This window comes from Natator depressus, chromosome 12, assembly GCF_965152275.1.
Source record: "Natator depressus isolate rNatDep1 chromosome 12, rNatDep2.hap1, whole genome shotgun sequence".
In the NCBI taxonomy this organism is placed as follows: domain Eukaryota; kingdom Metazoa; phylum Chordata; order Testudines; family Cheloniidae; genus Natator; species Natator depressus.
In genome coordinates, this window is record NC_134245.1 from 6,917,645 (window position 1) to 6,944,779 (window position 27,135).

A 27,135-nucleotide genomic window follows, 5' to 3' on the forward strand; every position below is an offset into this window, starting at 1 on the left:
TCAGCTGCCTGAGAATGTATTAACATCCTTACTGGGCAGAGGGAACATTGTTCCTGATACTCTCCGTGGCTGCAGGAAGGTGATGCACTTTCAGAGGGGAGGAGGGGGAGCCAATCTGGTGGGGTGCTTAGCCCCCTCTGCTGACTTCAGTGAATGTTGAGAGCACATAGGAGCTCACAGGACTGGGCCTGATCCAACTGTCTCTGGGAGCTGGATCGGGTCTTTAATTTGCATAGTCATGACATACTGCAATGGATTGGTATTGTCCTTTAACCTCCGTGTATCTTCTACTAGTGATAATTAAATTAAATTAGAAAAGAAAGACACAGCCCTGGGGGTGTGGATGCCAGAGGGGATTAGCAATGGGATGAGGAACCTTTCACTTCTCTATGACTGGTTAGATTATGGGCAGTACCTTCTGAATTACCTCCTGAATTTCCCATTTACAAATCATTTACCTAGGGGCTGCTTTTGAATAAAGTTCTTACTAAATATAAGAGGTTTTCCTCTTATAGCATCCCCTGTCCAAGGATCGCAAAATACATGAAAGAATTAAGCTTCAAAACACTCCTGTGAAGTAGGCTATTAATTCTATTTTAGGGAAACTGAGGCACAGAAAAGTTAAGGGACTTGCCTGAAGTCACACAGTGAGTCAATGGTAAAACTAGGAATAGAACCTAGATCCCCTTGCTCCCAAACCTGGGCTTTAACCACTAGACACATATAATGATTAATAACACTTTGTACTGCTATAGCACATACACGATAATGCATCAATTGCAATGAACATGGGTAATGCCAGGAAAGAGATCCTCACAGGCAGAATTCACCCAGCCAGCAGGCTAAGGAAGAAAACAGGTCCTATGTCCATAGTGGGGGCAGAGGTTCCCAATTTAGGATGAGATGGTAGGTTCTGGGAGAATCCATGGGCACAAAACACAGCTGTGTAATTAAATAATAATGAAAAGGAGTATTTGTGGCACCTTAGAGACTAACAAATTTATTTGTCTCTAAGGTGCCATAAGTACTCCTTTTCTTTTTGCGAATACAGACTAACACGGCTGCTACTCTGAAACCTGTAAATAATAATGGATATCCTAATTATTGTGTATCTTGATTTATTGCTATTTCATTGCTTGACTTTGTCTAGTATGTTACAATAAAGGTTCATTGCAATACACAAAATTGTATCTATTGCCATCAGAAAAATATAAAACATGGTAAAGGAAGAACAAATACCTTTCCGAGATATTTGAATCAGGTCCACCCAGGATGGTGGCATGTCAAAACCCTTCTCCTCCTCCTCCTTATCCTATCAAGACAGAGCAGGGGTTTCCATGAGGTGGCCAATGCCCTGAGTGGAGCTGGCAGTACTCTCCTGCCATGGCAGGAAGCACATTTGTCTCTGGAAATACTTGTTATATTAGCCTGTGGTTTGTGCAGGTTATACACATTCCCAGGTGATGCAGCCGTACGGTAAGGGACGGTTTATTTGAGTTATACACACTGCTGAGGATACAGTCATGCAGCAAAGTATGGTTTATACAGTCCTAGTTCCAAGAGACACACAAGATATTTATGCATGTGAGTATTTGCATCCAAAAGCTCACACTAAAAATCATACAGGTTGTTTAGTCAATAAAATCTCAGAGCTGGTGGGACATTTCTGACCCTATAATTTTGCAGAGTGGGTGCTATTTTATGCTTCAGAACTAATTGCTCTTGGATTTTTCCACTGGAACTGCATGTATGTTCCATTTAAAGGAACTCTGTTATGTTCACTCCATCCAGAAGTCCCTCACACATTGCCACGAGCAGAGCCCAGCCATGGCCTAAAGGACTCCACTTGCTTTGGGTTTAAGATCATGCTGACCGTGGAGAAGCTCAGGTCTGATTGAATATGGCAGTGCTCGTTAGAACCAATGACTTGCTTGTTTATTTCGTATAATCTGAGAAAGGCACTCACAGACCATGGTGATGGGCATGGTGTAAACCGATTAGATAAAGGGAGAGACTGTGTTGATGTCATCCCTACACTATCACACTGTGTCCTTCATACTAAGATGTTGTTCCTCTCAACACACAGTATTTTCTTTTGTGAATGGTATAAGAGCACATGCGTTATTTCCAGGCCCCCCATTGCCATGTTCCACCATCCCCAGGGAGAGGAGAAGCAGGTAGAAGGGGTCCTGAAAAGTTATACATTTGAATTTGATTTTTAAAAAGCAGTTTTATCCTGGGCAGGCTTGTGCCCTTCGGGGCACGCGGGCCTTGAACCTGGGTCCCGTCCATCAAGTCTCCCAGCAATCAAAGCTTGGCAGGCGCTGTCCCGTAGCAGATCGGTGACCACTTAGGATGCCACTGTGCTGCAAATCATGGTCACAGGGAATTACACAGTAACAGCAGTGCTTGAATTCAGATCCTCCTGCTCCAAAAAACGCATCCCTTGAGCTGAAGGAGAACGTCTACTAGCCCTATAGGATTGAGGCAGTGAAGCACCTCTGATTCTATCCAGCAGAGGGCAAAGGCACACATAGGCGTAAGTCCAGTTCACTACAACATCACTCCCCTCTATCAAGAAGTGCTCCTAGAAACATAGGAAACTTACGAAATCATCCAAATCCTCATCAGCTAACTCCTCTTCTTCCTCCTCTGGGAGCAACAGAAGGGGCTTGTCGGTCCCCAGCAGCATGAACTCCCACCGCACTGGGTCCCCGAGGTCAAAGGTGAGATCCTAAGCAGGACAGAAGAACCAGGGTTGGCCACAAAGGTGTCTTCAGCTTATGATGCTAATACCAAGAGACATATGACCTGCCACGGAGCACTCAGCTGCATGCTTCTCCCGCTCAGCAGCAGACATTCAGAACCTGTCGGTACCATGTGGTGTTCTAAGGATTTTAGTGGGGCATTAAATCCATCCTTAGTGAGGGACTTATTGAATTCCTTTGGGGAGGAGCCACTGGACCCGGGACTCGAGTGAAGACGGGGGACAACTAAGGAATAACAGGTTTGGGAGTGGGAGTCATAGGTTCAAAACTAAGGATCCAGAGGGGGACACTGAGCAGAGAACCCCAGACAGAGGCGCCGACTCCATGGGTGCTCCGGGGCTGGAGCACCCACAGGGAAAAATTGGTGGGTGCTCTGCACCCACCGGAAGCTCCCCGCCACCTCACCTCTGCCTCCGCTCTGCTCCGCCTCCACCCCTGAGCGCGCCCCTGGGTCCTGCTCTCCCCCCCCCCCCCCAGCGCTTGCGCCGCGAAACAGCTGTTCCGCGCGGCAAGCCTGGGAGGGAGGGGGGAGGAGGGGGAATGCAGTGCTCTTGGGGGAAGAGGCGGGGCCGGGGCAGGGATTTGGGGAGGGATCCAATAGGGGCAGGGAGAGGCGGAGCTGGGGTGGGGCCAGAGGTGGGGGGGGCACGAGTTCGTGCCTGTGACCCCTCAAAGCTGTCTAGGGAGCAAGCGGACTCCGTCCAGTGGAACTCTGCTCAGACGCATGAGACCAGGGAGGAACAGAAATAGGCCCCACAGTTGCAGAGTACCTCCCTATCCAACATCCTCCTCCTGGTATTGTCCGTGGCCACTTTGGCAGCTTGTCAGAAGCCCAAGGGCTGCACCTCTTCACTAAAGGCCCTGGATGCAGTTCAACATTGCACCGGTGCAGGGACTGAGTGGAAGCAGCTTGGGGTTCCTGGTGTCAACTGGAGTATTCCCAAGGGCTGCTCTAACTTATGCACTGGCTGTCGTGGCCCCACAGCTTTGCTGCAGCTGGGGAATAGCGAGGGTGTAGAAACACCTTTGCCACGTCTCCTTCCAATCAGTCTATCCCTGACGTGCCCCTGGAATCCCCCCTGTACGGGGCCCTTGTTGAGGGAGGGGGCACGCAGCCAGCTTTGCTGGCTGGGGATATTCCCAGGGGATGGGCAGCAATAGTGGCTTTGCAGGCACATCCCACCGGCTACAGCAACGTAAAGTGATCAAAGAGCATAGCTGAACTGGGCCCAGGCTTACACCCTGGCTCAGACGCTGGCGTGGAGGGCAGCTGCTCTGACTGCTGGTCCTAAAGCCAGTGTAAGCAGGCTAAGGGGGAGGGATGGCAAGTGAAAGGTGGGCAGCCACATGGGTCTCCATTTTCCCCATGCCACCGAATCCAACTGCTCGCTCTCCCGCCGGGCAGGAACCATTCAAACGGGAGAGTTACCTTGCAGCCATTCCAGCAATCCTGCATGTTGACCCAGTAGTCCTTGTGGTTCCAGATGCTTTCGATACCGAGGAAATGGTCGTCGGAGGTGCTGTAGCTGTGTGCTGTGAAGGGATCAATGAAGAAGCTCTCCGGCACCTCCCGCTTCCCCGACAACACCAGAACCCAGGCGTGGACACGTAACCCGTACAAAGGGTCCGGTGTTGGCTTTTCTGCTTCCTGCAGTACAGAGTAATGATCAGAAGGTATAATCCAACACAACAACAATTGTGCTTGGTCATTCTCTGGTACTGTTCTGCCATGGCTCTCCAGGTGCCGCACTGATTAATGAAACCTCACGGCCCCAGCTGTGAAGTAGGTAAGTATCATTAGCCCCGTTCTATAGTAGGGAAATTGAGGCACCAAGCGGGGAAATAGTGTGTACCCAAGGTCACTCAGTGGGTCACAGAAAGAACGAGCAATGGAACCAGAAGTTCTGGCCACATCCCCTCTTTATATCAGCTGGAATTCTTCCCAGTTAATCAACTTGCTAAATGCCAGGCCATTATTTACTGTTATGGGTACCAAAAAAAGAAAAAAAAGAAAACCAAAGCTGGCCAGTAACCAGTTCATTCCTTTAAGCAGCTTGTCTGTTTATACAGCATATGTCTGTGTGGACAACCTGCTCTCTGATGAGCTGTGGCCCTTGCCGGGCCTCGTCTCTACAGCAGGCCGAAGGCACTAGGTGAGTCACGGTGCTAGCGTCAGTGAGGTGGCACTGAGCCAGGGACAGAGTGTGAGCCTGGGAATCAGGGACTCCTCCAACCCAGATCCTCAACGGATGAAAATCAGGAAAGCTTCCCGGAAGTCAATGGAGCTAGGCTAATTTACACCAGCTGAGGATCTAGCCCCTGGCTTTTGTTCCCCGTTCTGCCACTCTGCGTGTGCCCCTTTGCAAGCGGCTTAGGGTCAAATTTTCAAAAGCAGCCACCATTTTTGCCTGCCTTGGTTTTGGGTTGTCCAACTTGAGATGTTTAGGGCCTGATTTCCAGTGGCTCTGAGCCTCCACTATTACTTCCAGTAGATGTCAATGGAAACTGCAGGTGTTCATCATCTCAAAAAATCAGTGGATAATTTTTGAAAATCTAGGGCCCAATGGCACCGTGCCTCAGTTTCCCCATTCACACACCGGGGCTAATATTACTCATCTGTCTTGGAGGGGGTTGTGAAGATTAACTTAACATCTGAAAATCTTAGAGATGTAAGGGATTGTATATTGACACATATTACAGGGCTACCTCATGCTGTCTTTCCCCAGGCTAAATGCTCGCTGACAAACACAGTGACTTGCCGGCCCACTGAAGACAGTGGAGGCTGAGGGTATCTCACAGACCAATGATGTGAGGTGGCTAGCAACTTGATGAGTCGGTCACTAGCTGTGTCAGGGATCTTGCTGCTGAGACTTCGGAGTAAGATGGAGACACATGAACATTTACTCACCATGACCTTTTCCTCTTCCTCCTTCTGCTTCTTCTTCTGTGCAGCTTTAATATCGGCTTCCTTCTTGGACACCTGCTGGAGCTCAAACTTGCTGCGCAGGTCCCGTGGGGGCTTGACTGCGTACTTCTTGGCCTTCTCCTTCACGGGCTCTTTCAGGACCTGCAACCACAAGAGCAGAGGGCTATGGAGCCTTATTTAACCCAATAGGGATCTAACAGAGCCCACTGGACAGGCAGATCACAGACACCCCTTGGTGCTCAGCTCCCTTAACATTCTGTGGGTTAGTACTTCGTGGATCTGGGGTTCAGTAAACTCTGAGAGCCCAAACAGGCTTCTTCAGTGGAAGAGTGACATGGAAAAGAACTCAGCAGATCACCCAGGCGTAGAGAAGACCAGTTACATGGACACTGCCTTTGGTTCAGACCATTTACACTGGAGACCCCATTTGGAACCAGAGCGTGTTAAACAGAAGGCAGTCACAGACCTATGGGAGGCCAGTCACATTCAGCATGCCTGGCCCATCTCACCGCATTGTGGCTGACTCGCCTGAACCAGTGAGCTGGGCTCCTCACCTTCTTTGACTTCTCCAGCAGTGGGCACACCTCCCTGGTCTCGTCCATCATGCAAATCTCCCGGGTGGCATAACCGTTCACACAGTAGGCATCGTAGCCCGCACCGATCAGCAGGGAGCACAGTAGCACGCTGAAGCCAAAGCAATTCCCCCTTTGGTACTTCAGGATTGTGGTCGGGGAGGGAAGGTAACTGGGCTTTAAAGAGCAAACACGTTTCCTTGCTTAAAGTCTTATTCCCATCATCTTGGTCTCTTTACCTCCACCCTTGAATCCCCTCCTTCTCCAGAAACAAAGCACAGGCTCTCAGACACACTGAGATTCTCTGGGCCAAGCACTGCAGAACTATAATGGGACTCGCATGTAAATAGCTGAGGAGAGAACGGAGCCCTCTGGTTCACATGCTTTCCCTGTTAGCGTATTCCCTGTATCTATCGTCCCTGCACGTGAAATAACTCTGCCCGAGTTCACTGTTTCCCCAGAATTCTCTCCTTTGTAGATTCCTTTGCTAGGAAGCCATGTGGGCTAATGGATGGAGTAGAAGGCTGGCAGCCAGGAGACCTGGAGTCTAATCCCAGCTTTGACACTTGCTGCGTAACCTTGGTCAAGTCACTTCACTCGTATGTGCCTCGGTTTCCCCATGCATTAAATGGAGATAATGATGCTTTCTATGAGATCTGTCAGTGCAAGGAGCTAGAGAAGTGTCCGGATTTGATTTTTGAATCCCACACCAATTTGAACAACTTAAAGCCGCTCTTCAGCAAGTATAAATCAGCGTGGCTCCATTGCAATCCGTGGTGCTACACTGATCCCCACCAGCTAAGGATCTGATCCATCATCTCTAACCATGTTACCAGTCCTCTCTTCGCTCTGGAAGCCTCTGTCAGGGCACCTCAAAGTCTCCTGTGGAGCTGAGAACATCCCATCAAGTGCCTCATAACAGGTCACCAAGACCTACCAGCTTCTGTCCCTGTATATGCTACTCCTCTCCAAGGCGAGCAGCCTCCCAGTCCTTGGAAGGGAAGCCTGATACTTTAGCATGCAATGAGCCACCAGCTGATCTCCGTTGTACACGCCCACTTCAATGGAGCTACTCTGGTTTTACATGGCTGGGGGTAAGACCAGGATCAGGCCCAGTAGGCTAGATGGAGGCTTGTGTGCACTGTGCACATTAGTTTGGGAAGCCCAGAGTCTCCACTCAGCAGATGGGAAATGATCATGCCTGTAACATGGTCGTATGCCCAAATAATGCACATGACAAGGCTCACTGAAGTCAATGGGAGATTTGCCTGAGTAGGAGGGAGAAAGGGTTCTTAACAGGCCCTCTTGGGGAGGGAGTTCCTGGGGGGGGTCAAAGGGCAAGACTCTTCATAGACCCATAACCGGTGTGATACCCTGATGAGAAACCCATTACTGTTAATGATGTGGGACTCCCAATGTGCCAAGGGGGGCAACTGGAAGACTCAAAGGAAGTGCCACGTCTTACCGGCGTGATGGGGGATGAGAGGGGCTCCATGGTGAGATAGTCAGAGACGAACTGGGCACAGCCATCCCAATTGTACAGCTCCGGGTAAGGCTGCAGGGTCGGGCGCACTGTGGTGCTCACAAATTTCTGCAGCAAGAGGGTGTCGGTTAGCAGATACGCGGTGGGGAAGCCATCAGAAAGCGGCATGCAGAGCAGGTGACAGGGAGGGACTCCGGGGCCAGCTGGCCAGAGCTAGTGGCCAACTCCTCTCTAAAATATAGCAAGCGTTTGATCAACCTTCTTGCTCTATTACTGACTCTTTCTGAGATGGGAAATACAGTGGGCAGAGAAGCCATCTCACTACAGCTTCTGAAATATGTCTCTGTCTGTCTCCCGCCTTTGTCACTTCTTGGCTGGACTACAGCAAGGGGCTAGACCTAGCCATGAAGCCTTCAGCACCGGGGTTACCGCAACTAGGACAGAGCGCTGCAGCACCCGACCACGGGAGGACTGAGCACACCCAGCTCCCAGGGCAGTCAATGGGAGTTAGTTCAAGATGCCCATTGCAGGATTGGGCCCTTCCCTGCTACCTTCTAATTTCAGGGAAGCCTCACATCTATTGCTACACATCTGGCAGCTGCGGGGCATAGGAGGCTTGGATGTTTCCAGCTTTCACAGGTTGCGCCTGGCATGTTGTCAGTAAAAATTCTGAACACTGGATCTGCCCAAGCTGAGCTGCAGAACTGGATGCTAGCTCTGCAGCTCAGGCCTGTCTCCACAATGGCCCAGACAGGACCCCATATTTCAACACCCAACATCTGGAGAGGTTCAGCCTAAGGTCCAAATCTGGATCTAAACTTTGTGCCTCAGACCTCGCTCGAGTGCTGAGTAGATTGTGGGGTCTTCAGAGTTGATCTCTTAGACTCAGGTATTTCTTTTAGTTTGAGTCACTTCTTTTTTCTGTTCCCCAAATGTACTGTATGCTGAGTGTACAGTCAGTGCGATGGGTATACAGGCGGTGTGTATAACTGCTGTGTCAAGTGTGCGGTTGGTATGGTGGAACTACAGCTGGTAGGATGGGTGTATAACTGGGGTGCTCGGTGCATACTTGGGCACTGAATGTACAATTGGTGGGTTTTCAGCACTGGTTGCGTCTATTGCAGGGGAGCACATGGGACTGGCCCTTGGACAATTCTACTGCTAAAATATGTTTACAGTAAAAAATACATGCAAACGAATAAAAAGATAATCAACATAGAAAGAAAGAAAGAAAGAAAGAAAGAAAGAAAGAAAGAAAGAAAGAAAGAAAGAAAGAAAGAAAGATGTGACTGTGCAGAATTGCACATAGTCCATATCATATGCTATCAAAGGAAAGCAAACCCAGATTGTCCCCAGCTGTCTCCAGATGTTCCTTTACCTCCACTCCACACTCATTTAATGGGTGGAGAAAGAGTGGCTGGCGATCTGGGCAGAGATGCGCATACTGTCGATGGAAATTGTCAGCTAGTTGAAGCAGCATCTGCTCCTTGGCAGAATTCGTCTTGTAGGAGGCTGGTAACTGGGAGGTGTCAATGGAATTCCAGTCAAATTCACTTCATGCGGTGGGAGGAGACAAACAGAGACAGATAATGAAATAGTGAGATTCAGATGGGTTAATCCTGTCTGAAGAAACACTAGGGTCTCTCTTCTATTATTTCCCAGCAGAATTGGTGCAAATTAAATAACTTTGAAAGCGCACAATTCAAAACAGGAGGGCATGAAACATGACTAAGCTGTTCCCAGTGATGGCAAGTGAGCTGCACAGCCCAGTGGGCCTGTAAGTATCTTCCTATGATCTCCGTAAAGCTGATCCAATGGGGAACACATGAAAAATGCAATTTAGAGAGCCAGTTAGAGCGTGGCTTGTGCCATGAAGCCTGAGGGTTTAGCTCCCTTCCAAAACACCTGGTTTTTTATAGTCCTTACTCTGATAACTCTGGAGATTCCCATTATCCATATAAATGTACTTTTTTTTAAAATCATGCTGAGCAATTGGCCTTGGTGCTGTCTTGTGGCATGGAGTTCCACAAACTAGCTGTGCATTGGTGAGAATAGATCTCATCTTAGCTGTTTCAGAAATGCAGTCTGTCATGTATTCTTGTCTATCTGTCTGCCTTTCTCTCTCTCTCTCACACACACATTCCTACTTACGGTACAACATTTGGGATATGGACTTTGATCCTTGACAGCTTCTCTTCCAAGTCTTGGAGTTCATTACTAATCACAAGGACTTTCTTTTCTTCTTCCTCGTGTTCCCCATTCTCTCTCAGGACCTCCATCCTGCTCCCTCATGGGCTGCTGGGAGAGAAGCATCACATGGGTTATTTTAAAAGGGTAAGAAATGGCAATAGAGAAACATTTTTATTGTCTGCCTACAGATTCAATTGGAATGAGGAAAGCAGAGTTGGCTGGGGGTGGGATTCCTTCTTAGGGCAAAATGTGGTTTAGGGCATGATTTTAATCCATATTGGGTCTGCTGACTACGATTAGTGTGAGATGTGGCTGGGGGAGTGGGGAAGCAGAAGGGCTGCTGCTTCTTTGATGGATTAGAAACACAGGAACTGCAGAACTGACCCATGATCCATCTAGTCTGGTATCCCATCTCCAGCAATGGCCAGCAGTAAGCAGTTATGGAATCACCTGCCCTTTGGGGAATTTCTTCCTGACCTCCTTGAGTTAGAACTTGGTTGGTGCCATGAAGCATGAAGGTTTAGATCCCTTCCAAAACACCTAGTCATTTTAATCCTTACTACGACAACTCTGGAGGGTCCCACTATCCATATAAATGTCCACTCTTTTTTTTTTGAATCCTGCTAAACAATTGGCCTTGGTGCTGTCTTGTGGCATGGAGTTCCACAAACTAGCTGTGCACTGGTGGAAAAGTATTTCCTCTCAGCCATTTCAGATGTGCTGTCCTTCAGTTGGAAACGTCTGTGTTGAGGGCGCCGAGCGTGCTGTGGGGCGGGGTGTAAATAAATCTAAATTAATAGCAGAGCAGCAGAAGTATCTCCAAGGCCTGTTTTTTGTTTTGTTTTGTTTTTTAAGCTCACACTGATCCCAACGTGTGTTTTGGGGCTTGGGGAGATAAGGCATGAAAATGGAAACGCAAGCACTCTCTCTATCTGGCGTTGTTTTGGTTGGCAGCGGGAATGGCATGTCGAACGAAGACAGCAGGAGGAGGAGATTTACTGAAATAAGACAGAAATGCCCACAAGAGGAAGGAGTGATTTCATGTTGGACACTAGCTAGACCATTCACTGGAGCTCTCCCTGCCCTGGGCTTTGGACTACATTCAGCCAGCCAGCCAGAGGGGAGTATCCAGCCCGAGCAAACCAACTCGTCCCATCACGTCCTGCTGACAACCGCATGGCTGTATGTCTCTGGTTACTTACTAAGATTTGTCAAACTCTCCCGCTGTGTGTGTGAAACTCTCCTTTTCCCCCTGTTCCCCACCCTGCCCCAGCTTTCCTCTTCGTATGTTTATTGATTAGTTGCACTGATGCAGCACCGAAGGGCCTCCGTCGGGGATTAAGACCTTATTGTGCAAGGCGCTGCACCAGGGGTTAAACACAGAACTTAGTGGAGAGCACAGGGCTCCCCTCCTCTCCCTGGTGTGGCTAAGGGGGGCTCCCCACAGCTCCCGCTCCTCTTCCCATCTCCTTTAATCACTGCCCAGTGCAAATGTTTAACATTGTTTCTTCTGCTTTTAAAGCCTGGCTGCGTGAGGTCTTCTGCAGCGGCCACCGAGGGACGGAAGGAGCCCAACCTCCCACTCATCAGGAGCAACCCCAGTCTGACCCCTTTCCATTTCCCAAATGCTCCTGCAGTGCCCAGCCTCCAGCCCCTCCCTTCTTCACGTCCCCCCTCCAGTCCACCCCTCCCTCCCCTGGCGGCACAGTCTGAAAAATGGCCTGGTTTTCTGTTCTCAACACGCGCTCCCCCCAAGACACATGTGGTCTGGGTGGGAGCAGCCCCCGGCACCTCACTGGGCCCCACGCAGACCCCGGCTCTGCCAAGGGCAGTGCAACAGGAGCGCTGGGCTTTTCTGGTTTTGCTTCCCTCCGACGGACAGACCCCCCAACCCAAAATTCAGCCCTCCCAAGTCTAACAGCTCCACTGGAGCCTCACGCCAGGCAGGAGTTTGTCCCAGTGTGTCAGCATCCTCCTCCTTTTGCTTTCCCAAAGCTCCCGGGTCCTCTCCTCCCCTGCCTTCGACTGATTCCCTGCCCCTTGGTCTAGGCCCTACTTTTCCATGCCCTGCCTGGCCCACGCCCTCAGGCGTTTCCTTACTCCCGGGCATGCCCCTGCTCCCGTCACTGGGATGCCCCTTCCCCGGGCGTCCCCTGCGCTGCCCCATAGTGCATCCCCCCTCCCCAGCCCTGGGTCTGCCCTTGCCTGCACTCAGACATATACCTCCTCACTCACACAGGCGCACAGCTGGTCTCCATCCCTCAGTGCCCCCGGGTGTAACTGCAGAGCAACGGCCGCTGAGAGAACCCCAGTGCCTCGCAGCCCCCACCCACCCACCCCTCTGCAGCCAGGAGCCTCACCAGCTTCTCCTGCGCTCTCCCAGCCCTGTTGGGCTCCCTCGCCATGGCAACCGCCTCCCGCAGCCTGAGGCTTCTGGGAGCTGTAGTTTCTTGGGCAGAGAATAAGGCTGGGACTGGCAGTTTAAGCACAACCAGTTTCAGAGTAGCAGCCGTGTTAGTCTGTATCCGCAAAAAGAAAAGGAGGACTTGTGGCACCATAGACTAACTCTCCTGCTGGTAATAGCTCACCTTACCCGATCACTCTGCTTACAGTGTGTATGGTAACACCCATTGTTTCATGTTCTCTGTGTATATAAAATCCCCCCACTGTATTTCCCACTGCATGCATCCGATGAAGTGAGCTGTAGCTCACGAAAGCTTATGCTCCCCATCCGATGAAGTGAGCTGTAGCTCATGAAAGCTTATGCTCTAATAAATGTGTTAGTCTCTAAGGTGCCACAAGTCCTCCTGTTCTTTAAGCACGACCAGTTTCCTTTCTGTGTAACTTGTGGAGGTTTTGAAAATGGAAAGCTCTTTTAAAATCTAGGCGCACATTTTCAAAGGTCCCGCCAATTTGCACTGACTGAGGCTGTGCTAAACCCAGCCTTTGAAAATTAGGGCCCTAACATTTTCTTTTCTATTACGGATGCATTTGTTCACCTTTTGCATTTCACTTGGATTGAGAAATTAGTCCAGTCAATTTCACTCTTTGCCTCTAGTCAGTTTTACTGTCAGGATTCCTTCCTGCACCGGCAACATCCTGCAGTATTTGGATTTGGGTTTCAAGCCAAACTAACATCTGTTTGCCCTGATATTTTAATATGAATAAATCAGATTTATTGGAGAGGGTTCAGAGACAAGCCATGAGAATGATTAAAGGAACAGAAAACTTGCCTTACAGTGATAGACCAAGAAGTTCAATCTAGTTTAACAAAGAGAAGGTTAAGAGGTGAGTTGTTCACAGTTTGTAAGTACCTATATGGGGAACAAATATTTAATAATAGGCTCTTCAGTCTAGCAGAGAAAGGTCTAACATGATCCAATGGCTAGACAAATTCAGGATAGAAATAAGGAGTCATTTTTTAACAGTGAGAGTAATTAACCATTGGAGCAATTTACCAAGGTTTGTGGTGGATTCTCCATCACTGACTATTTTTAAATCAGGACCGGATGTTTTTCTAAGAATTATTTGGGGGAAGTTCTCTGGCCTGTGCTATACAGGAGGTCAGACTAGATGGTCACAGTGGTCCCTTCTGGCCTTGGAATCTATGGCTCTATGAAAATGTATGAAAAACATTTCTGTTAATATTAACGTGGCAAAAACTTGGATTCTTTTTTGAAAAATGTAAGGCCCCCAACTCTAGCAAATGCTTATGCAGATTCTTAACTTTACTCACAGGAGCAGTCCTGTTGAAGTCAGTGTGATATCTCACATGCTTAAAGTTAAAGATGAGGGTGTTTGCCCTGCAGGACAAGGGTCTTGGTCCTTTAACTCCGGCTGTAGAGTTTCATGCTTTTAGCTACTGGAGCTCAGTGTTCAGTTCCTTACAGTGCCCAAGGTGATGGCAGTTACACACAGGATCCCTGAGTGCAAAAACCATGAGACTGGCTAAAAAAAAAAAAAAAAAAAAAATCGCGTTTTTTATAGTAATACATGTTGGGCTCTTTTTCTTTGCTTTCTGTTTTCTGAACCTTTAAGGTTTGCTCACGTCAGGTGTTCAAGCTTTTCATCACACCCATGAGGCCTAGAACGATAACGGAAGCTGTGTGTAGCAGGCATGTATGGGCACAGGTAGTCAATATGGTTTGCAATCCAACTGTGTCTGTGTGGGGTCTTCATAGTCTTATTGTTCTGTAAAGAGCAGCCACATCAGAAAGTAACTAGTCTGACTAAAAAGGATGTGTGCGAGGGAGGGGAGGGAGGAATGCAAAAAATCTTCTCTTCATTAGTGAGCCACCAGAGCCATGAGTTGTGTCAGTGCTTATGATGAGCGGCCTAATAGGAAGGTTGGTGTTTAGTGAGTCCTTTCCACCACTGCAGTAATTACAGGATGCTAAATTGGCACTGATACAATCACTGGGGAAGTGTGAGGGGTGGGGGAGAATCAGCTGTTGAAAGATGATATAAAGAGCACAGCAAGGCAAAGGGAAATGAGGACAGCTGTGGGTGGGTGAGCGAGCAAGGTTATGCAGGTCTGGCAATGGTGAGTAGAGAAAAGCGCATGAAATCTCAACTTTAAACAGGGACTGCAGGGGTCTGTTTGTGATTGCTGAAGTTGTGGATTTCTCTTCCTGGTTGTAACTTACAAGAGTGCAGGGCTGTCTTTCTCTTATCTCCTGAAAGCAATTGCTAGGGCTTCTGAAATGTCTTATTGTGTAGCCATGTTCTCCCTTCAGATAAAAGGTCCTGATTCCTCAGTCTCCTGCTCCTTGTCAAGTCCATTAACTTTAAGGCAAAGTGAGTGCAAAATGCTATCACACCAGCACTGTAGCATTTGATACCTACTTTGCTGAGGTATAAATGGCTACACAAGGTGCAAGGCAGTGTGGGAACCAGCTCCAAGAAGTGCAGCTGTTTACTGCTAGCTCTTTTAGCCTCTCCAGAGGTTGGCCTGCCTCAGTGCTGTAGGAGTCATGTACTAACAACAGCGTTTCTAGACTGTATGCCATCCATAGATCTCCTAGCGCTCTAGTAATCATTCCCCATTTCCCAGATGGGGAAAGCGAGGCACAGAAGTCAAGTGACTTGTCCAAAGTCTCCTCCTAAGTCAGTGGCAGAGATAACCGTAGAACCTACTTCTCCAGATTTTTAGCCTTGTGCCGTCATTAACAACACGAGGGCAAAACAGGTGTAAAATGTTCCTGAGTCAGGATGGGGACTACGTATACCTGCATTGTCCCTGGTGTTAATGACTGCCCAAAGGGCAGGGCAATGGAATCCGACTGGAGCCCTATCCACTAGCCCACACTGCCTCCTAGCAAGCTTGCCAATGAGATGGCTCCTTCTGTGTCAAACTGTTACAATAGATAGCTGGGAGTGTAAGATCTGGGGAGCGGAAGGCGGCCTTGACTCCTTGTCCTTTATCTGTTTGTTTGTGATGTAAATGTACATTCCCTTCAAAGCCACACTCTTACTCTAGCTGTGTAAAGGATCCGTGGGAAGATGCTGTTCCTCTTGTAATTGACCACTTTATTTATAACTCCTCTGAAGTGGAAAGTGAACTCCCTGAGGAGGAACAACTCTTTCCTTCCTCTTCTGTTTGCACAGGTGCCTCTACTGTGTGATTTCACTGCAAGTGCTTAGCTGTTACTACTGGCCCATAGTCACTTGTCTGGGTTTATTTTTGTCTGCATATCCTCTAAGTTGGGGACTCTGATACCTCAAGCCCAGTGAAGTAGCCCTATTGGCTAAGATGCTTTAATGCAGGACAAAATCCTGTCCTGCCTGTTGTAGGATGGCAGATGAATAAGGTTTTGCTACTCAGACCCTTCAGGTCTTTGGTGATTGGCAAAATAACAATAGAAGACACATCTGGGTACAGAGGAGACCAGGAGATACCAAATTAGAGTTAGTAGCACTGATGGTCAGGGTAACAGACTCCTTCAAAAACCCAGGAAAGCAATGCTTGCTGCAAAAAGAGGAGTATTCTGAGTGGGTGAACTTTAAAGTCCATATTGTCTCTGCCTTCTAGATAGGTTAAACATCTCAGCACATTCTGCTGCTATCAGAAGACTTTTAAATGGCTGTATATGTTTCCAGAGGCTACTGATGAGCATGTTAGAAATCAAAATAAGCTGGAGTCCGTTTGCTTTTCAGGAAGTGACTGTGATGTGCCTGCTGCTGCTCTCGGCTCTCTGGCTGCCTGGCGGTGAGAGCTACAATAGTGAGTCTCTCTTTTACTGGCCTGTGGGATGAGGATTAATAGTGAAGACAAGAAGGGTGAAATCCTGATCTGTATCTGAGGATGTGCTCAAGCTACTTATCCAGAGTAGGATTAGCACTGGTCACTTCTCCCAAGAGCAGAAGGAATTTGGGTGGCTGAGGGGGGTGGGTGGAAGAACACCAAAAAACAAAAACAAAACCCAGCTAAGGATGCTAAAGCTTTGGGGCCAGAAGTGGGATCTTTCCGCCTTCTTGTCAGCAGGAAGCTTTTTACCTGCCAAGCCAGAGATGAAGGTTCTGCATCTCTTGTAACAGTTGAGAGCAGCCACTCCCCACACTGAGATTTGGATGCTAATGACCTCAATTCTAACAAGGGGAAGTGCAGACCCTTGAACATTCCCTCTTGGTAGGCACTGAAAAGGCATCGTCTTTCAGATGTAGTGTCCCAAAGCAGTTCAGCCATTAATGTAAAGCTTCTCTTGGGAACTAAGCAGTGACTTTAAATAAGAGCAACTTGTCCTGTGGTTAAACAAGGGTTTCCCTCATGGCTGAGCAGAGCATGGACTCAGATTTAGTGACAGGCTAACTTTAGAATCATAGAATATCAGGGTTCGAAGGGACATCAGGAGGTCATCTAGTCCAACCCCCTGCTCAAAGCAGGACCAGTCCCCAACTAAATCATCCCAGACAGGGCTTTGTCAAGCCTGACCTTAAAAACTTCTAAGGAAGGAGATTCCACCACCTCCCTAGGTAACACATTCCAGTGTTTCACCACCCTCCTAGTGCAAGTTTTTCCTAATATCCAACCTAAACCTCCCCTACTGCAACTTGAGACCATTACTCCTTGTTCTGTCATCTGCTACCACTGAGAACAGTCTAGATCCATCCTCTTTGGAACCCCCTTTCAGGTAGTTGAAAGCAGCTATCAAATCCCCCCTCATTCTTCTCTTCCGCAGACTAAACAATCCCAGTTCCCTCAGCCTCTCCTCATAAGTCATGTGTTCCAGTCCCCTAATCATTTTTGTTGCCCTCCACTGGACGTTTTCCAATTTTTTCACATCCTTCTTGTAGTGTGGGGCCCAAAACTGGACACAATACTCCAGATGAGGCCTCACCAGTGTTGAATAGAGGGGAACGATCACGTCCCTCGATCTGCTCGCTATGCCCCTACTTATACATCCCAAAATGCCATTGGCCTTCTTGGCAACAAGGGCACACTGACTCATATCCAGCTTCTCGTCCACTGTAACCCCTAGGTGCTTTTCTGCAGAACAGCTGCCGAGCCATTCGGTCCCTAGTCTGTAGCGGTGCATGGGATTCTTCCGTCCTAAGTGCAGGACTCTGCACTTGTCCTTGTTGAACCTCATCAGATTTCTTTTGGCCCAATCCTCCAATTTGTCTAGGTCCCTCTGTATCCTATCCCTACCCTCCAGCGTATCTACCTCTCCTCCCAGTTTAGTGTCATCTGCAAACTTGCTGCGGGTACAATCCACACCATCCTCCAGATCATTTATGAAGATATTGAACAAAACCGGCCCGAGGACCGACCCTTGGGGCACTCCACTTGATACCGGCTGCCAACTAGACATGGAGCCATTGATCACTACCCTTTTAGCCCGACAATCTAGCCAACTTTCTATCCACCTTATAGTCCATTCATTCAGCCCATACTTCTTTAACTTGCTGGCAAGAATACTGTGGGAGACCATGTCAAAAGCTTTGTTAAAGTCAAGGAACAACACGTCCACTGCTTTCCCCTCATCCACAGAGCCAGTTATCTCATCATAGAAGGCAATTAGATTAGTCAGGCATGACTTGCCCTTGGTGAATCCATGCTGACTGTTCCTGATCACTTTCCTCTCCTCTAAGTGCTTCAGAATTGATTCCTTGAGGACCTGCTCCATGATTTTTCCAGGGACTGAGGTGAGGCTGACTGGCCTGTAGTTCCCAGGATCCTCCTCCTTCCCTTTTTTAAAGATGGGCACTACATTAGCCTTTTTCCAGTTGTCCAGGACTTCCCCCGATGGCCATGAGTTTTCAAAGATAATGGCCAATGGCTCTGCAATCACATCCGCAACTCCTTTAGCACTCTCGGATGCAGCGCATCCAGCCCCACAGACTTGCGCTCGTCCAGCTTTTCTAAATAGTCCCGAACCACTTCTTTCTCCACAGAGGGCTGGTCACCTCCTCCCCATGCTGTGCTGCCCAGTGGAGTAGTCTGGGAGCTGACCTTGTTCGTGAAGACAGAGGCAAAAAAAGCACTGAGTACATTAGGCAGCTTGCCTTTAGCTTGCTCCACTATAGCCAGTTATTCACGATGCACTTAAACATTCACACATCCCTCTGCTGTAGCTGATCTGAAGAAGCCCCGTCGCCGAATGGAAGAGGCTGCCCTCCGTCCCAAGAGAAGCCCGAGATCCTGCTTTCCGAACCCGTGTAAGCACCAGGGAGTCTGCCAGGTAGTTGAGGAGAAGCCAAACTGCACCTGCAAGGCTGGTTTCACTGGGACATTCTGTCAAGGTAGGACTGGGGCAATGCTGGGCATGGGTGGGGTGCGCGGGTCAATTCTAGCAGTAGTGAGCACTACTCAAGCCACTCGGACAAGTATGAGGGGGGGACTTTCCCTTTTGCACTCTGGTGAGCGCCTTTCTAAGCTGATATGAGGAAAAGATTTGCTGAACTAGGAACCATTTCATGGGAACGGCGTGGGAGTCCGCTGATTTCTCATGCGAAAAGGTGCGGGCCTGTGATGTGACTTGTGTGTACGCTTGCACAATGAGTGGGGTGGGTGGACACCTTCCTTTTCAGGGGAGCAGTGGGTGTCTGGACATGGGGAGGGAGGGTGGGGTCTCTAACCCTTCCCACGCTACCCTGCTCTGTGGATCAGAGATGGCCCAGCACTTGCAAGGGGTGCATGGAGCTGCTCTGGTTGTAGAGATAAAACCCCTATCAGTCAAGCTAGGATAGCTCCTGCTGGCTATGGCCCAGTCCAAGGCTTTTTCGGTGAACAAAACTGGGCAAACTGAAAGGATTTGCTCGCCCTTTGCTCGGCTACTCTCTGTTGGGAATTACTCTCTGGAGTCACTTCAGTTGTGATCAGACTCATGAATGGTGACAGTCACAGAGGAGATCTGGCCTTAAGAAATGTGAAGCCCTGCACTTAAGGAAAGGAAACTACTGTCCCTCCTCTCCTCCCTTCTTGTAACTAAGCAGCTCCAGCCTGTAGCACTGCATTAGAGTTAATTTTCCTTTCATCTCAAACCCGTCCTCATGTTTCATGCAATGGACACTTCTGCTGTGGGATGGGGAGACTGCAATGCCTCTGAGACTATCTCTGTAATTCCAGGGGCCTTGCGATAGGAGGAAGCACAAGAACCACTGTCTAGTAGCATCCCATAGCTTTCCTTGGTCACTAATGGACTCTGGCATAGCAAAGTCAAGTGTCCCTTGAGGAAAGTGACCAAAAAATGTTGCTTTAGACTAAGGTCTGAAGCAGAAGCACTTCAGCCTCATCTGGCTTCCCAGGGTGATAGTGCTGTAGGGTAATGACTGCACAGACATCAGTCACGAGGATTAAATGTAGCACCTCTGGATCTAAAAGTGGGAGCCCTCTGCTGTCCTGAGTTAAAAGGCCACATCCCTCAGCTTGGAGGCTGAGCAGTAGACTTGGAAACATCTTGGTGTCTAACCACTAGAGAGAGACAAGCTCCCACTGGATTCATGTGGGTTCTCAATCTCCTCCACCCAGCATCCTTTGCAGGGCTCTGAAAATCAGCAGTGAAGTGAAGGACACTCTCAGTATACCAGTGCTGGGTCACACCATAGCTCACATAGGGCTCCTTCAGGCCTCTTCCTTATGGCTATTGCAGATCGCTTTTTCCCCAGATGTGGTGCTGAAACTGCAGTGTGAGGAAGATCACATGAAGATGATGGTGAGAAAGGAAGCGTTCGAAGTGTTGAAAATCCCCTTGGCACGGGTCCACTTGAAGAATGGTGCTTGCAAGGTCTCCGAAAAGGAGGAAGATGGAGCAATCTTCTTTGCAGCCAGTCTCACTGGCGAGAACCATACCCTGTGTGGGTCAGTGATTCAGGTAAGGTGGGGTGTATCTGATTAGATCTTGGGAGGGGAAGCCATTCTGAGACAAGACACAGTGGTGAAGGGGTTCTAGTTATTTCTGCTCTTCCTGTTTTATCTCTGCCTTGTAGCATTAGTACCCAAGTCCTAGCTCTAAATGGAAGTCTTCTCAGGAGAACTGGTAAGGTGGCTAATGTACACCATCTAACATAGTCAATGATTCTTTCTGGCCTCCACTGAGTTGTTGATTGCGGTTTGAGGGGGCAGTGCTTGGCTACTTCAGCAGAGTATGGGAGTCCTGCGTTTCTATTTCCCAGCTGAGAATAACTGTCTTTCCAGCAGCTATCGTATGTATTAAGATGGAATAAATGGGCTAACGCAGTTAACATAACCCAGTCACAATCTAACAGTCAATAGCATCAACTGAGGTCTGGGAATTGGTATGCAGAGTCCTCCGCTTAGCATGCTTAGCATCATGGCAAACATGCTATAAAATTCATGTCACAGGTTATTAAAGAGACTTTTATTGGACCAAAATCTGCTGGTGAGAGTGACAAGCTTTCAAGTTTATACAGAGATTTTCTTCAGACCTGCATAGGTCAAAAGCTTCTCTCACCAAGAGAACTTCTTCCAATAGAAGGTATTACCACACCCACCTTGTGTCTCTAATATCCTGAGACCAACATGGCTACAACAGCTCTGCAAATGCCAAAGATTAGAACTTTTTATTGATTGAAATATACAAGAGGAAAAGAATCAAAACCAGTTAAAGAGCATTAATGGAAATTGTCTTGCACAAAGTCCCTTTTTGGAGACTGAACATGGCTTAAAGCCTCTTATTGAGCCGAACAGTCCTTGGTGGGGAAGAAAGAGTTAATTCTATTCAATTCTGAATTGGACATGATAGTCCCTTTCCTGCTTTAGACCAGACCAAAACCACCCCCCTCCCCGCACCCTCATAATTTTGTCCACCAGTTAAGTCTAATTTCCAACACACCAATTTTGGTTAATTTCCAATCCTCTACTCCTCTTTACTAGTCATTAATCTGAATGGTCCTTGAATGGTATCAGCAGATGCTTTCTGTTTAAACTAAATCCAACTTTGTCTCCCTCTCACATCTTCTCTTAAACAGTTTCATATAACAAATCCATTGACTATTCATCAACCTTTCCCCACTAGTCATCAGTTAGGTTAATGATTAAAGTAGGCCTGCTAGGCCCCAATTATTGTGATTGCTGCCAACTTTCTGTCCCATAGCAGGACTGTGTCCCATTCTGGTGGCAGGACTGCAGAAGAAGAGCCTTCCTTTTGCCAGCTAATGGAGATCTTCCTCTATCTCAAGATATAGGAGGCTCTTTCTGGAGTCCAAGGTCCTGGGTTCTGTACCCTGCCACACATGGGGTGTGGATTAGCTGAAGGTCTGTGTGCAATATATAGATCTGTTTTGGTGCTACGTGCTTAGCCATATCTAGTGCAGTACAGACATGCCACTACCAATCTACTACATACAGTGCTGTCTTAATACAGAGATCTCCCTTATTGGGGAACAGATGACTTGTTCTGGGCCAGATCTCGAGAGGCACACAAAAATTAAAGGCTGAACTTGAGATCTGCCTCTTCGGATGAGCACCCAAAAACTCCAGCTGAAATCAATGGGTGCTTCCAGCTGGACCCTGGAACAAGAGGCCTGTTTGTGCACACAAGCTGATGGCTGTGGGCTTTGGGTGGAAGTCTCAAGGAACAGGCAGTGCCTTCTAGCTGTTGGGCTACCTACAGTACCTGACCTACTGCTAGCTCTAACTGGGTTCCTGACCACCTTGCTGCAGGCAGGATGGGGTGAGCCAGACTGAGTGCAGAGAGAGAGACATGTTCCTGGCATGAAGACATGTCTTAAATACTCTTTCTGGCCCATGTCAGCAAAACAGGTCACACGTGTCTTACGCCAACGTGATGGAGTCAGACATGGAGGCTACGGGCGTGATCTCCAGAAGCAGCCTTGTGCGAGTGCACTTCTCCTGCATCTACTCCTACGAGCGGGTGGTCCAGCTGCCCTTCTCCCTTACTGCCATCGACACGTGAGTTGCTTGTCTTCCCCTCTCCTCTGGACAGGCATTTCCCTCCTATACTAAATGCTTGTTGGCTGCCGCCCTCAGGTGGCCGAATTTCACTGGTGAAGTTGGATGATTAAGGCCTGATCCCCGGTGGTGCTGAACGCCCCACAATTCCAGCTGAAGCCGATAGGAGCAGTGGGTGTGTGGCTCATATTTACAAGCCATTATATTTATAGGTCTCATATTTACAAGCCATTAAAGGGTGTAAACAGCTGTAAAAATAGCTCATGTCGATAAGATGAAGATCTGCCAGGCTACACCAGGAGGTGCTGGTGAGCTTTGAGAGCTGTGTGTGTCACATCAAGATCCTGTGCCCTCACTTCGTACAGAAGTGGCCCTAAATGCCTGACTTCGACTGGCTGGAAGCCGCCTTCCTGCCCCCTGCTGCACTGGGCAGCTTGCCTGAAGCGGCCTGTGCTTTCAGTAGCACATGTTGCAGGCAACTGAGATGTTCGTCGAGATGTGACATCCGATTCCTGCCTTTCTATCTGCCCCTCCACTGCCAATAAACTAGCTTGCAGTTCACCAAGTGAGCTGGGGGGAGGGTGGGGGGCAGGACGGTGACCCCCATCAGACTCCCTGCCACTTGGTGTGTGTCAGGGAGAGACCCTCTTGGGAGACTGCAGATGGAGACGTCTTGGGTGCATTCTTCTCAGATGCCGCTGTTCGATACCCCAGTGGGGCAGGCTGGATGGGAGCTGCTCTCTCCAGGGGTCCCTTGTGCAGAAGGGCTGCTCTTTCTGTTCTCACACCAGGTGTATCTGGGCAGGTAGCAAACTGTGCATGAGTGTTGCTAAGGGTTGGCAATGGGGCCCTGGCTGTAAGGAGAGCAACACAGGCTTCCCTGTGAGCAGGAGCTGGTGGCACATGGGGATCTGTCTGCACGCGCCAGCAACTGGATGCTTGGTGGCTGCCTCCATCCTGCCTTTTTCTAACTCTGGGCCTGGTCTCCCTGATCTCCTCCTAGGCTGGTGAAGTTCGTGGTCAAAGAGGGGGAGTTCAATGTGACCATGGCCTTGTATGAGACCTCCGCTTACCTGCAGCCCTACCGGCAGCAGCCCCCAGCCCTCCCCCTGTCGGAGTTCCTCTACATCCTGCTGCAGCTGGAAGGGCAGAGCCAGGTGCGGTACTTCCTGCTGAGCCTCGAGGACTGTTGGGCCACCCCGTCGGCAGACCCCAGCCATGACGTGCAGCACCAGCTCATCGTGAAGGGGTAAGAGCAGCGGTTTTGAGCTCTCCCCAGGCTCCTCACCATGGGGAAAAGCCATGTGCTTTACTAGCCCTGATGCTAGGTAATTCCGGGAGGGGAGGAGTCCTGGTCCAGGTTGCCGTGACCGCTCCACCAGAGCGACAAGATGTCAAGTCTTCACTGGCTGGCTACGACCACAGGAGCCATGTCAAGACTTTGTAATTGCCTAGCAGAGAAAATGAAAATGACCACTAACCATGTGGCATGCGGAGCGAAGTGCAAAACTCACCTCTTCCTCCCACACTTCATCTTTAGATTACGGTCACTCCTCCTCTTGAGATGCTCAGATCCCAGAATGATTCTGGGGAGAAGGCCCTGCAAGAGAAGCCGGCTTATCTCCTGAGCATGTCCCATCTTTCATATCTGTGGGAGAAAGTGCTCGCTCCCTCGATCTTTCCCCCATCCCAGAACCTGGGACAGCTGGCCACTACTCTAGTGCACTCTGGCATTCATGCATTAAACGCAACCTGTCTTGTTTTAAAGCTGCGTTGTGCAATCCTAAGTGACTTCCTTCATAGAATCATAGAATATCAGGGTTGGAAGGGACCTCAGGAGGTCATCTAGTCCAACCCCCTGCTCAAAGCAGGACCAATCCCCAATTAAATCATCCCAGCCAGGGCTTTGTCAAGCCTGACCTTAAAAACTTCTAAGGAAGGAGATTCTACCACCTCCCTAGGTAACACATTCCAGTGTTTCACCACCCTCTTGGTGAAAAACTTTTTCACCAATATCCAACCTAAACCTCCCCCACTGCAACTTGAGACCATTACTCCTTGTCCTGTCCTCTTCTACCACTGAGAATAGTCTAGAACCATCCTCTCTGGAACCACCTCTCAGGTAGTTGAAAGTAGCTATCAAATCCCCCCTCATTCTTCTCTTCTGCAGACTAAACAATCCCAGTTCCCTCAGCCTCTCCTCATAAGTAATGTGTTCCAGACCCCTAATCATTTTTGTTGCCCTTCGCTGGACTCTCTCCAATTTATCCACATCCTTCTTGTAGTGTGGGGCCCAAAACTGGACACAGTACTCCAGATGAGGCCTCACCAATGTCGAATAGAGGGGAACGATCACGTCCCTCGATCTGCTCACTATGCCCCTACTTATACATTCCAAAATGCCATTGGCCTTCTTGGCAACAAGGGCACACTGCTGACTCATATCCAGCTTCTCGTCCACTGTCACCCCTAGGTCCTTTTCCGCAGAACTGCTGCCTAGCCATTCGGTCCCTAGTCTGTAGCGGTGCATTGGGTTCTTCCGTCCTAAGTGCAGGACCCTGCACTTATCCTTATTGAACCTCATCAGATTTCTTCTGGCCCAATCCTCCAATTTGTCTAGGTCCCTCTGTATCCTATCCCTGCCCTCCAGCGTATCTACCACTCCTCCTAGTTTAGTATCATCCGCAAATTTTCTGAGGGTGCAATCCAGATCATTTATGAAGATATTGAACAAAACCAGCCCCAGGAACGACCCCTGGGGCACTCCACTTGTTTGTATCATGGTAGTAATTGAGCCCTTTGACCCGTCATGGACCCAGAGTCTGTTGTGGCAGGTGCTGTACAAACACCACTGCAAAGCTGGTTGCTTTCTTGGTAACTCTCTGCACAGTTGTTCGTAGAACAGCATGTCAAAAGGCAGCCTGAACCCGGAAGACCTTCTAGCCTGTGTTACTCTGAGATGTAACTTAGTGTCCCAAAGGAGGATGGGGGAAATCAAGACTCCTGAAAAGGATGCGCTTCTGGTCACAGTCATGACCTGACCGGATTCTGGAATGGAGCTTCCTCTCCACATAGCATCAGGAATATAAATAAGCCCATTGCTGAGTTCTCTTGCATGGCTAAGGACAGTGAAGCAGGGGAATGGGTTACCTAGGGAGGTGGTGGAATCTCCATCACTGGAGGTTTTTAGAACAGGCTGGACAAACACCTGTCGGGGGTGGTCTCTGTTTACTTGGTCCTGTCTCAGTGCCAGGGGCTGGCCTGGGTAATCTTTTTTTAAGGTCCCTTCCAGCCCTACGTTTCTCTGAGGGAGTCAATGACGGGGGTGCATGTTACTGTCCCATGGAGCTTGTGAGCCAGCACATGGTCTAGCAAGACTAGTTAAAACTCTGGGGCACAGGCCTGCAAGGGACATGGACTGAAGTTGGATACAGGGAACTGTGACCCAATTAAAGCAGTTTGAGCTGTGGGCATGCAAACCCACTAATAGAACAGTGGAGAGCCCCACAATGCCATGATGATGCATAACCACAAGGCACAAGCATCCTGATGCACCAGCCTTTCATCAGAGGCAGCGTGGCCAGAGCACTGGACTGGGACTTAAGAGACCTGGATTCGATTCCCAGCTCTGCCAGTGACCTTGGCAAGTCACTACCCCTCTCTGCCTCAGTTTCCCCACTGTAAAGTAATATTCTTTTCCCTGACCTGCTTTGTAAAGTGCTTTGAGATCTACTGATCTATATAGGCATTATCACCTCCTTTGCGGTTGGGAGGAAGAGAATCTTTCCTTGCTGCTGTAAGGTAGGACTGGGCTTAGACTGTTTCTTTCCTCCCCCATCTATGGGCAGGGAGTGACTTGGCAATGAAACTCCCAGGTAGAACAAGGAGCACCCTTCCCCAGAGAGATGCACACAGATGCAGGCAAGTACTGCTCTGAAAGAAACATCACCTTCGTTGCTTCCTGCTCATCATGCATCTGGAAAGGGGAAGTGGCTTCCCTGCAGAGTTCAGATAAGGAATTAATCCAGAGGTCACAACTGGTCAGAACTCAGCATTGTGAAAACCAGAAACTCTTCGTGGTTTCAAATTTAAAAAGAAATTCTTCCGGGGGGAGAAGTGGAAGCATGACTGTTTCTCGTTCCCCTTGATCCTTCCAGGGGATGGGGAAGGGGAAGAAAATGGGGGGGGGGAGGGGAGAAACGGGGGCTAACATTTTTGAATTGAAAACCAATCTGCATTTTTGTCCAAAGCCATTTTCCGTTCATGCTGGCATCCTTCCTCCCTAAAAATCCCCTACCTCTACCTCTACCTGAGACTGCATCTGGCAGCTACATTTGACCCCAACTGCATAAAGCCAGACATCTCAAGGGCAAAGCCTTCTCCACTGAAAGACCATGCGCTACACTGGGACTGCTGGCACCTCGTGGTGTAAAACTCCCCAGGCTGACTTGGCTCTTGGATCCCCCCTCCCCACAGGTGTCCCCGTGATGAGACCGTGATGTACATCAATGATATCGGAAATAGCACCATGGCAAAGTTCAGCTTCCAGATGTTCCAATTTGTCAACTACTCGGAGGTGTTCCTGCACTGCCGAGTCCGCCTGTGCCTCCCCGATGGCCCTGAGCCCTGTGCAAAGGTGAGGTCCCCTCTGCCCCTCTCACTGCGAGCGGGACTTGTTGGAAACCCTTCTCCTCTGAGCTGCCTTAGCTGCGGCAGAGGGCTCTGCTCTGACCCTACCCTGGATTCAGCTAACCGTTGGCTACAGGCCTCTCCCTGTGGAATTGTCACTTAACAATAAGGATCCATTGGACCCGTTTTCTTTA

General features: G+C 49.1%; 2 protein-coding genes across 8 annotated transcripts in view; one reads left to right on the forward strand and one right to left on the reverse strand.

The window, feature by feature from the left end:
* The window catches only part of DRC7 (dynein regulatory complex subunit 7), a 24,638-nt gene extending 12,278 nt beyond the window's left edge, over positions 1–12,360 (reverse strand). The window contains exons 1-9 of one of the 6 annotated variants that reach the window (XM_074968493.1): positions 12,300–12,360; positions 9,901–10,047; positions 9,128–9,302; positions 7,732–7,857; positions 6,249–6,443; positions 5,677–5,835; positions 4,198–4,416; positions 2,609–2,734; positions 1,240–1,312 (exon numbers count right to left, since the gene is read on the reverse strand). In XM_074968493.1, coding sequence (XP_074824594.1) covers positions 1,240–1,312; positions 2,609–2,734; positions 4,198–4,416; positions 5,677–5,835; positions 6,249–6,443; positions 7,732–7,857; positions 9,128–9,302; positions 9,901–10,028 — 1,201 coding nt within the window. In that variant the 5' untranslated portion in view covers positions 10,029–10,047; positions 12,300–12,360. Of the gene's footprint in view, positions 1–1,239; positions 1,313–2,608; positions 2,735–4,197; positions 4,417–5,676; positions 5,836–6,248; positions 6,444–7,731; positions 7,858–9,127; positions 9,303–9,900; positions 10,048–12,162; positions 12,248–12,299 lie in introns of those variants that run through there. The other 5 variants (XM_074968497.1, XM_074968494.1, XM_074968496.1 and 2 more) reach the window with 5 other exon arrangements.
* Positions 10,870–27,135, forward strand: part of LOC141996468 (uromodulin-like) — an 18,614-nt gene continuing 2,348 nt past the window's right edge. The window contains exons 1-7 of one of the 2 annotated variants that reach the window (XM_074968500.1): positions 10,870–11,121; positions 16,096–16,162; positions 18,514–18,681; positions 20,047–20,252; positions 22,155–22,312; positions 23,316–23,561; positions 26,789–26,948. In XM_074968500.1, coding sequence (XP_074824601.1) covers positions 11,116–11,121; positions 16,096–16,162; positions 18,514–18,681; positions 20,047–20,252; positions 22,155–22,312; positions 23,316–23,561; positions 26,789–26,948 — 1,011 coding nt within the window. In that variant the 5' untranslated portion in view covers positions 10,870–11,115. Of the gene's footprint in view, positions 11,122–14,417; positions 14,483–16,095; positions 16,163–18,513; positions 18,682–20,046; positions 20,253–22,154; positions 22,313–23,315; positions 23,562–26,788; positions 26,949–27,135 lie in introns of those variants that run through there. The other variant, XM_074968501.1, reaches the window with a different exon arrangement.